Source organism: Hyalella azteca, unplaced genomic scaffold, assembly GCF_000764305.2.
Source record: "Hyalella azteca isolate HAZT.00-mixed unplaced genomic scaffold, Hazt_2.0.2 contig15111, whole genome shotgun sequence".
Classification (NCBI taxonomy): domain Eukaryota; kingdom Metazoa; phylum Arthropoda; class Malacostraca; order Amphipoda; family Hyalellidae; genus Hyalella; species Hyalella azteca.
Genome location: NW_025944974.1, coordinates 1 through 11,250, shown reverse-complemented (window position 1 = coordinate 11,250; position 11,250 = coordinate 1). Strand labels below are relative to the sequence as shown.

Sequence of the window (11,250 nt, the reverse complement as noted above, 5' to 3'; positions counted from 1 at the left end):
CCTGACTCGATAGAAAGCTTTTTCTTCCCTTGTGCTTACTAAGACAATACATACAATAAAATCTGTAAATCCAGTCTAAAAAATTATTCAAGAGAATATCATCCCTACAAGTCAAATGAAACCCTGAAAAATGAAAACATACTGACCTATGCAATATACCTATCTGAAGCCGCCTAAACCTCTAATTTGATTAAAATTTATTTCTATTGGGCGTAAAATTCTTCCCCAAAACTGGTAAGCGGAAATTGTGATTTACACATGACCATAAAAGAACCTTCGAGTACTAAACATAAAATGAGGGAACATTGGAAGCATCACGAACTAGTTAAGGAGGACCTAATACCACTCTTCCCATCCCGCCTGCAATTCCTAAGTAAAAATGTAAGAGTTCCTGAAAATTAGAACCCAACAAATAATAGCCTGATGAGTTACGAGTTTTCAAAATGTCGTTTCGTTTCAAGATGAATGTTCAAAATAACTCAGGAAACGAATAATTGGTTGGCTAATTAAAACATTTTTTCATGAGAAGCTTAAAAAGTTGTTGTATTTCCGACACTGCAATAGAGTCTCTTATAGTATTCGAATATTGAGAATTATCATTCTTAAAAAAAAGACTGGCTGGGCGTGAGAATGCTAAAACATCTATCGAGAAGATGATGATCTTATAGCTATTCTCATTTTTGCGCATAGAATAATTAGTGTAATCAGAATAGAATGATTCGTTTTCGAACCGCTGTGTTTCTATAGTTAGATTGTTGCGAAGGAAAAATATTATCATATCCACTCGGCTATTCGCGTAAGATTGCTTGTTCATCACGCAAACAAGTTTTTAAGAACGTATTGGATAAAAAAATTCATTTACAGTAGCCACTCATGTGGAGAATCTGGAGATCATTGGGGGAGATAAGACCATGATGTGAAGGACCTAAACAAGATTCAATGGCTATAAAAGCAGAGATGCACGCAAAAAATTGGTCTTCAGCTTGAGTTTCACACAACATGAAGCTGGTGCTTGCTGTCCTCTGCCTCGTTGTCGCTGGCGTTAGCTCCTCGACGCGTAAGTATACCCAGTAAAGTCTTAAAGAAAGTAGCCAAATTAAATTGACAAAATTTTGTACCTGGAGGTTTACAGTGATCAGATTAAGTAGTGACTAGTCAAGGTTGTACTAGGTTCTTGTGACTAGATAAGGTTGTACTAGGTTGTCGTGACTAGGTAAGGTTGTACTAAGTTGTTGTGACTAGGTAAGGTTGTACTATAGATTTTTGTTACAAGGTAAGGTTGTACTAGGTTCTTGTGACTAGGTTAGGTTGTATAGGTTCTTGTGACTAGTCAAGGTTGTACTAGGTTCTTGTGACTAAGTAAGGTTGTACTAGGTTGTTGTGACTAGGTAAGATTTTACTAAGTTGTTGTGACTAGATAAGGTTGTACTAGGTTCTTTTTGCAAGGTAAGGTTGTACTAGGTTTTTATGACTAGGTTAGGTTGTACTAGGTTGTTGTGACTAGGTTATGTTGTACTAGGTTGTTGTGACTAGGTAAGGTTGTACTAGGTTGTTGTGACAAGATTAGGTTGAAGCCGAGTTCTGCACTCGTAATCTGAGAATGTACACATTATGCCCGTGGCTGAGCCCGTTCAAAGACAAACCGATTAGTGCCCAACATCGTTCTCTTCCATTTTATTTTTCTATTCCAGCAACCGTGTTATAAATAATTCACCGACAACAAATTTCGCAATAATACTAACTAAAACTATTATGGAACCAAGAGTTACTGCCATTCACAAATAAAATCTTTCCGCAAAACATTCAAATTTACATAGGCCCTCTAGATGTCCATCCAATCTTATGAATAACCGTCAATTGCTGCCAAAGTCAAATGCATTCTTCGAATTTTATTAGAAGGTATTGCTTCAAAGACTGGAGTCGTTTAAATCATTGAAAATAGTTTCAACGCTTCAAAGCTTTGTAATTCGGAATGAATCTTTAAATGAAATATTAATGGACCCTTGGTTGGCGCTCTAATTAGAAAATCCTCTTGCAACATATAAGGAAGAGGGAAAAGGTTATTGAGGATGTGAGAATATTGTTGGTTCATGATACTTATAAATTCATTTTACATCTCATTTACTATTACATCAGTGAGTACCAGGTTTTTAATCTAAGTACCACATTTCTAGTTGGGGATATCCAGTCGTAATTACAATCCGATCTATAAATAAATACATTGAAGTGAATAACCGAATAACTTCTAGCGAATGAACTTTTAGAGAAAACAATTTTCATTTTCCATCAGAATAATTCGTGCTTTTATTAGTTCCTTTGAAATAAGCATATCTTCGAGTGAAGATAGATTATTTATTGCAGCTGATCTGGCACACCGACAGCAGACCATCAATCGGCTGTTGTACAGATCTACTGAACCACTGAGGTTCGATGAGCTCAAAGCAGCTGCTGCTAACTTCAAGCCTGATGCAGACACCTCACTTTACAAAGATGGAGGTGAGGCAGTCGAACACCTCATGTGTCACCTAAGACGAAACGTATTGCTCGAGAAACATCATTAGTTCTCGCTCTTCAATGATCGCCAACGGAAAGAAGCTCTCATGCTCTTAGATGTATTATTGAATAGCAAGACTTGGGAGACTGCGATCAACAACGCTGCTTACTTCCGCGAACGTGTGAACGAAGGAGAGTTCGTCTACGCTCTGTACGCTGCCGTGATTCACTCCGATCTTGGAAAAGGCATTGTCTTGCCTCCTTTGTATGAGGTCACCCCCCATTTGTTCACCAACTCAGAAGTGATCCAAAAAGCCTACACCGCCCAGATGACTCAGACACCTGGTAAATTTCGCATGGAATTCACAGGAAGTAAAAAGAACCCCGAGCAGCGTGTTGCCTACTTCGGTGAGGATATTGGCATGAACGTTCACCACGTCACCTGGCATTTGGACTTCCCCTTTTGGTGGAACGATGCTTACGATTACCACCTTGACCGCAAAGGTGAACTCTTCTTCTGGGCCCATCACCAGCTTACAGCCCGATTTGATGCTGAACGCCTTTCCAATAACCTGGAACTTGTCGACGAGCTTTACTGGGACAAGTCAATCAGAGAGGGTTTCGCGCCGCACACAACGTACAGGTACGGCGGTGAGTTCCCTACTCGTCCTGACAACGTGAAGTTCGAAGATGTCGACGGTATCATTCGCGTCCGGGACATGATCATCCACGAGACCCGCATACGGGATGCGATTGCTCAAGGATTCATCACCGCTGCTGACGGAAGCACGATCGATATCAGGAACCCCAATGGCATCGACCGTCTTGGCGATATTGTCGAATCATCTTCATACAGCCCCAACGCCCGATACTACGGATCACTCCACAATGATGCACACATCATGTTGGGTCGTCAAGCGGATCCTCACGGCAAATTCAACCTCCCTCCTAGTGTCATGGAACACTTCGAAACAGCTACTCGCGATCCTGCCTTCTTCAGGCTGCACAAGTACATGGACAACATCTTCAAGGAGCACAAGGACTCACTTCCTCCCTACACTGCGGGGGAAATTGGATTCCCTGGAGTTCACCTGACAAGCGTTGGTGTCGAAGGAAAATTGGAAACTTACTTTGAAGATTTTGAATTTGATTTGAAAATGGCTGTTGATTCAAGTGAATCTGTCAACGAGGTTGATGTGTCCGCGACCGTGTCTCGCCTCAACCATAACGACTTCACCTACAAGTTTGAGATCAAAAGCGACTCCGAAGAGCACGCTGTTGTGCGTGTCTTCCTGTGCCCTCGTCGTGACAGCAACGGAATTATCTTCACTTTCGAAGAAGGTCGCTGGCATTGCATTGAAATGGACAAGTTCTGGACAAAACGTAAGTTACTTAAGTAATTACACCGCTCTTCAAATGTAAACTTGTACTAATATGTTAGATTGCCTTGAGATTGGGATTGTGTCTTGTGATATTCATAAGAAAGTTGCAAATAACATGATTTGAATAGTACAAAAATGAATCTGCATCTTTTTTATAGCTAATTGAATGTAACGCTTCTCTCATCAGTGTCTGCCGGAGCCAATGTCATCAAGCGCAAATCAACTGACTCCTCTGTTACTGTACCTGACGTGCCAAGCTTCAGCACGTTGATTGCCGAAGCCGACAAAGCCGTTGCCGGCAGCTCAGACTTTGACTTCGCTCGATATACTAGATCATGCGGAATCCCTAACAGGATGCTTCTGCCGAAAGGTTCTGCAACAGGCATGGAATTCGCGTTGGTGGTTTCTGTTACCAATGGTGAATCAGATGAACAGCACGATGCTCTTGAGGATGCTACCACCCAGAGCCACACTCTGTGCGGCATCCACGGTGAGAAGTACCCCGACCACCAGCCCATGGGCTTCCCTCTCGACCGCCGCATTCCTGATGAGCGCGTCTTCCTATCCTCGGACAACAACGCCTACACCATTGTGAAAATTTACTTCAAGGGAGAACATTGAATCATTACTTTCTTAACTGAAAGTAAACATGAGTCAATGAAATCCCGTTCATCTTTCCAGTTCCTTGAATAAATATTATGCTGCCATTCAGTACTTTCATTTCGCTGACGCTGTTAGAAGGCCGTCAAAAGCTCTTGGCTACTACAAGACTTTCTTGAAACCTTGTGTCAAACTATGGAGCAACTTATTTAGCCCAAAATAATTTTTAAAGTTTATCAAAGAAAGAAATGAACAAATATGTGGATAACATGAAGAAATTTAATTTTGGAGATAATTTACAAAACTCTGATAAAGATAAACCAAATGAGAGATCGTCTAGCTTAGTGCTTATTATGAACACTTTTTACTTTACTAAGTTTTATATATCCGTTTGATACATACGTAGAATTCCGAATTTACCTGGGGTCAATAATCGAGTTAAGTAAAATAATCCTGAATTGTTTGCACACTTAATTAATTATCCTAGGTTGCCACGTGTCAACGCAGAACACATGTTCGCGTTTTAACTAGATCAGAAATGACCGGCGCCAATAGAGATCATTGTTGAAGCGGCTTCAAGTGTGGCGGAACGTTTGTATACATTTCAGTCTATTTTCCTGATACTCATGCAACCGAAAACATTTTCCAATTGTCAAGGAGGCTCAGCGAATCCTTTCGTCCATCTTCAACCAGCATAGCCGCTCACAGCAAAATTACCAAAAACATTGCATAAATGAGGCGCGTCCAATCAGGTCTCGATTAAAATCATAGACACGATGGCATTTTCCGTCTCAGGAAAACTCTGACAAAAAGTAAAAAATTTCAGGGCAGCATTAGAACAAAATGAAGGAAGATCCCGAAAAAGTAAGTGGGACATACAATAAAACTGGAGGCAAACCAGATCTTTACTCTATCGAAGTCATTCAGACCAGCGATTGCTACCATTGTATATGTCTGTTTTCATTTGTAAAGTGAAGCACGGAGACATACACTAATGCAGTGACGACATTGCATCGTCAGCGCGTACAAATGCTGTAATAATTTCTAGATTTGCGAGAGATTACGAAGACAATTTATTCGGGTTTCGTTTACTTGAACCGACCTGGTCAACTTCAATATTTATCCGTCGAAAACTCTGTAAAACTCTCTATCCTGAATTATGTTTAATGAATTTCCTCATAATTTCATGCCAGTTTCGTGTAACCCACCTTTGAAAACAACCACCCTTGAAAAATTATCATTTTGCTCACACCTCACTGAAGGATTTTCAAAAATTTCTACGAGATTGATTCACCTCAGTTGAACCACAAAAAGCTATTCTCAACTAACCGTTTTAGAAATTACCCTTTACGAACAAGCAAACTATGCTCCTACAGACCACATAAATCAAGAATCTGTACGTTGAATCCAGGTGCTGTAACTTATGTCAGATACAATAAAGTGATTCAAAGAATTCAGTGTAAATTTTATTCATAAGCAATTCAATTAAATTGAAATAATACCGACAAACATGTTTCACAGTTCAGTATCAACGATTCAACTCCAATATTGGACATAAAAGAATATCCGAGAATGATTCATGAGTTTTCAAATGTTACAGGAAGCGTGATGCTTTACGAATTGAATTGTCAATGAATGTTAATTACGGGTACTTTTATATTATTATATGTTAAACAAAGCATTTTCAGCAGGTGATAAAACTTGAAGCTCAAAATTCCCGATCAATAGCCATAAATAACAAAATAAAGACACACTAATAGACATTGGAGTTTAAGGATTTTCTCTTAATTAATGTTCCATTTTAGTTTCTTTAATGAGCATCTTCACAAAGTGTTCCAATGAAAATTGTAACCAGGCAAAACCCAAAAACCCAGCATTCTTCATTTGAAGATTCCAGAAAATGAACCAGTCCCACAGTGAAGAAAACTACGAAAGCAAATTTTTTCTGGTGAAACATTATTGGGTCATCAGACAGGCAATTTTTCGTTTCTTGTTTCGTATGATATTTATTGGGCCAGTTCTACTGAATTGCATCTTCCTCAATCTTTGCCAAGCACACCACGAGCAGTATGATTCAATATACTTTGAATCCTTCCATAGTCGTTCGTTATAATCATTTAGGATTCGTCACGACTTTTTGATGACTAAATAAAATATATGATAATTGTTGTTCAAGATACCATTGCTGAAGGGGAAGCTATCTCAGAGGATATAAAAGAATGCACTTGTCCGTGAGTTTGTAATCAAGATATCGGTTTTGATATGTTGAAGTATTCCTGCTTGATGTTATCAATCAGTAAGTAAAACCAGCGACGTAACCACTGGACAGGAGTAGCATGCGGCTATAAAAGATAGGATTCACGCATGCAAGTTTGTTAAGAGCTGAAGTCAGATCTCGAAATGAAGCTGGGACTTCCCGCCCTCTGCCTCACCGTCACTATCGCTGGCGTCTGGCCCCAGCGGTCTGACGATCCTCACGGTTTGTTTAAATTTGATGACGAGTGAAGGTCGCACGTAGGGCCCGATGACAACGGTTCACTGTATTTTCAATATCCTTTTTTCCTAAATAAGTTCTCAAAATCATTATTCTGAATACGGAAAAGCGTTGAAAATCCCTATTACGTTAAGTTCAGACGATTTATTAGCAGGAATTTTATTTCTAAAATTGTAGTATAGTTCACTTGTATCCTGCCAGTCAACAAAGACACCTTTAATCGACTACTACATGCATGAAACATTCAAACAATATTGTCACTCAAAACCTGGTGAGTCATAATTCGATGAGAACATTATTAGGAATGTAGATAGCAACATATGTCGACCAGAATTGGAGTCAATGATGGGAAATAACGGTTATATTTCACAACGGTCCGTTGAAAATTATTGAATATAGTACTGAGGCCCCGAGGTCGCTAAATCATTTTACATGTCATATTACAAGAATTACCCGGTAGTACAATTTGATTTTGTAATTGCATATTAAAATGATAAACTGAAAGTGAATATATGTATTCTTGTATGCACGCAATGGATCTATCCCATAATGTTATCGTCTCAATCACGAATTATTAATGTAGTTCCACAACAGTACTCGATAATGAATTTAAAAGGCAAATTATTGTTCTGAATTTCGCTTTTATTATTGTGATCGTTTGATAATATTTTTTGTCTTTTCGTTGCCGGCAGTGAGGTTGGCAGAAAAACAACAGACGCTAAACCGTCTTTTGTACAAATCCACCGAGCCACTCATGTTCGCTGAGCTCAGCGCAGTCGCCGCTAACTTCATTCCCGATGCTGATATCTCCTTATACAAAGATGATGGCGCTGCTGTCACACGGCTCATGAAAGAACTGAAAGAAGCACCACTGGTTCTCCCTCTCCATCCCTCGCCAGCGTGAAGAAGCGCTCATGATTTTTGATGTCTTCATGAACTGTAGAACATGGGATACGGCGGTCAACAACGCGGCTTACTTCCGAGAACGAGTCAATGAAGGGGAGTTTATGTATGCCATTTATGCAACAGTGATTCACTCCGAACTGTGGGATGGTCTTGTCTTACCTCCACTTTATGAAGTCACCCCTCATATGTTCACCAATTCCGATGTGATTGCTCGCGCCTACGTTGCTCAGATGATTCAAACACCTGGCAAGTTCCGAAAAGAATTCAATAGCCGTCAGAAGAACCCAGAACAACGCGTTGCCTACTTTACCGAGGATATCGGCATGAACTTTCACCACTTCATCTGGCATTTGCACTTCCCCTTCTGGTGGAACGATGCTTACGGTCACCATCTTGACCGCAAAGGTGAATTCTTTTTCTGGAGCCATCACCAGCTTATCGCCCGTTATGATGCCGAACGCCTGTCGAATAACCTGGAATGTGTCAACGAACTTCACTGGGACAGGCCCATCAAAGAAGGTTTCTGCCCACACATGACTTACAGGTACGGCACTGAGTTCCCTTCACGTTCCGATAACGTGAATTTTGAAGATGTTGCAGGAGTTGCTCGTGTTCGAGATATGATCATTCATGAGGCCCGAATCCGCAATGCCATTTGCCTTGGGTATATCACCGCCGCCAATGGATCCAGAATAGACATAAAAAACAACGAGGGCATTGTTCATCTTGGAAACATTCTCGAATCATCTCATTACAGCCTTAACGATCAATTCTATGGAGCGCTCCACAATAGAGCTCACGTCATCTTGGGTCGAACACCTGATCCTAATGGGAAATTCAATCTCATTCCGAGTGTCATGGAGCACCACCAAATTGCCATTCGCGATCCTGCCTTTTTCAGGCTGCACAAGTACATAGATAACATCTTCAAAGAGCACAAGGACTCCCTTCCTCCCTACACTGCGGAGGAAATTGGATTCCCTGGAGTTCACCTGACAAGCGTTGGTGTCGAAGGAAAATTGGAAACTAACTTCGAAGATTTCGAGTTTGATCTGAAGATGGCGGTTGATTCTAGCGAATCCGTCAATGAAGTTAATGTGTCTTCGATTGTGCCTCGCCTCAACCATAACGACTTCACCTACAAGTTTGAGATCAACAGCGACGTCGCTAAGCACGCAGTTGTGCGAGTGTTCCTGTGCCCTCGCCGCGACAGCAATGGAATCATTTTCACTTTAGAAGAAGGCCGCTGGAACTGCATTGAGATGGACAAATTCTGGACAAAACGTAAGTCTGTAAATGAATTAAATATTTATATATTTATTTATCGCCTTATATGAACATGATGTGTTGGGGTGTTGCACAAATCTATATACAAAAGAGATAATGAGGCCTGCGAAAAAATCGAGACCCGGGAATGAAATATAATTTTAACAAATCATACCATTTATAGTTTGCCTTCCTCAGCAGGCAAAAAATAACAAAATTTGTATACATTATAGGCCAACATTGTCTAGCTTCATTTTGATTTTGCTGACGAAGTATTTTTAGAAAAGACAGTTTATGAATGAAACACCCATAATAATGAGCGAAATTAATTATGGTAGGGGGTCCCTATTTTGGAATTTGGGGATTGACTGATTCCATATTGACTGATTTTATGTTTCTCTAATCAGTGTCTATTGGAGCCAACGACATCAAACGCAAGTCTTCAGACTCCTCCGTCACAGTACCTGACGTGCCAAGCTTCCAAACTCTGATTACCGAAGCTGACAAGGCCGTTGCCGGCAGCTCCGGCTTTGACTTCACTCGATATAGCAGGTCCTGCGGAATCCCCAACAGGATGCTTCTGCCGAAAGGTTCTGAGAACGGAATGGAGTTTATCTTGATGGTTTCAGTTACAGATGGAGATTTTAATGGGCTGCACTATGCTCTCAAAGATGCTACCACCCAAAGCAGCATCCAGTGCGGCATCCACGGTGAGAAGTACCCCGACCACCAGCCCATGGGCTTCCCTCTGGACCGCCGCATTCCTGATGAGCGCGTCTTCCTGTCCTCGGACAACAACGCCTTTGTTATTGTGAAAGTCTTCTTCAGGCGCGAATAAATTAATAAAGTCACTCGTTTCTTAACTGAGTGGCAAATTCAGGAATAAGTGTATCACATACTGCCTCGTACAATGTAATAAATCTTCGCCGGGCGAGTTACCATAAATGATTACGTAAAATCTTCGCAAAAAAATACTCACAACAGCCTCCATTTTATGTTTGCTGCTAGGTAATTATGTCTCTGCTAATCACCAATCATCTGACCATAGTTCATCACCTCATCACCTCTCAATCATAGATCACCTCTCACCATGCCCCAAAAATTCAAATATGTCCATTTTGTCTTGAACAATGAAATTGAAGTTCATTCCCTATTTTTCTTAAACGGAATTTCCCATGTCTCTTCAATTAAATTATTTAAGTTGATTAAAATTTAATCGTTGAAGTTAGATAGTGCCTCAATACATTTAAGTGATTAAATTTGAATTATATCTCATTTTATTCAGGGTAATTACCGTATTTAATAGATTATTCTACTGCGAAGTACTTCAATATGCAAAATTCTGGAAAATAATTAGGAATAAAAATACCCTATAATACTTTATTGTACAGGTTTCATAAATTTGAATTTCAGCATATTTTTATGTTTGCTGTTGAAAGGGTTAAGATTTCATCATTGGGACCTACTACCATAGTGCCAAGGCCAATCTTATCACAAGATAACATTGAGTTGTCACATAAAGTGTAAATAAAATTGTACATACCAACCCTTAAGTACTTTTTAAAGACCACACTTCTAAAGAGGCCGGTGTATCCGATGTTACACATGTAATTTTCTATTTTATTTTGAAATATAGAACAATACAATTTTAAAATTATTGTTTAAATATTACAAAAAATTTGAATTCTTTTCTTTTCATTCTGTCAGTTGATTCATGCATTGTCCTCGACTTTACGCAAGTGTGCAAAATGATCGATTGGAAGCAAAGATCGATTGGACAGGTAGATTTGCGTTAAATATCAATTGTAATATTTTTAGCTGACAGGCAACAAGAAAGCAAGTTATGTTAGAAATTTCCACATTCCTTAGGATCTAAATTTGTTCTTTTTCTCCATGCCTATCGTTAGGCTTGGGCTTGTAAATAGTATGAGTAGGCTGTAAGACTTGGTGGTGTAAACATCACATTAATGTTGCTCCGTTAGGAGTGTATAAAGCCATTCCTTCCTAATTGCTATTTATTATTTTGAGTGATCACTCTTTGTTTTTCGTTTTATTTATTTTCGTTTATTATGCATGTTCGTGCTTTCTTTGATTAGGATAGGACCGACT

General features: G+C 39.8%; 1 protein-coding gene and 1 pseudogene across 1 annotated transcript; both read left to right on the top strand.

The window, feature by feature from the left end:
• Window positions 1–964: 964 nt before the first annotated feature.
• On the top strand, window positions 965–4,582 carry LOC108679685 (hemocyanin-like). Its single transcript, XM_018168378.2, has 3 exons — window positions 965–1,057; window positions 2,362–3,876; window positions 4,063–4,582. The coding sequence occupies exons 2-3, from the start codon at window positions 2,601–2,603 to the stop codon at window positions 4,494–4,496; spliced, it is 1,710 nt and encodes a 569-aa protein (XP_018023867.1). The 5' UTR covers window positions 965–1,057; window positions 2,362–2,600; the 3' UTR covers window positions 4,497–4,582.
• Window positions 4,583–6,870: 2,288 nt separating this feature from the next.
• Window positions 6,871–10,269, top strand: LOC108679683 (annotated as a pseudogene).
• Window positions 10,270–11,250: the final 981 nt, after the last annotated feature.

Coding starts and splice junctions, on each gene's coding strand:
- LOC108679685 (XM_018168378.2), top strand. CDS start 2,601: ATGCTCTTAGATGTATTATTGAATAGCAAGACTTGGGAGACTGCGATC. Junction 3,877..4,062: donor GGACAAGTTCTGGACAAAAC/GTAAGTTACTTA, acceptor TTCTCTCATCAG/TGTCTGCCGGAGCCAATGTC.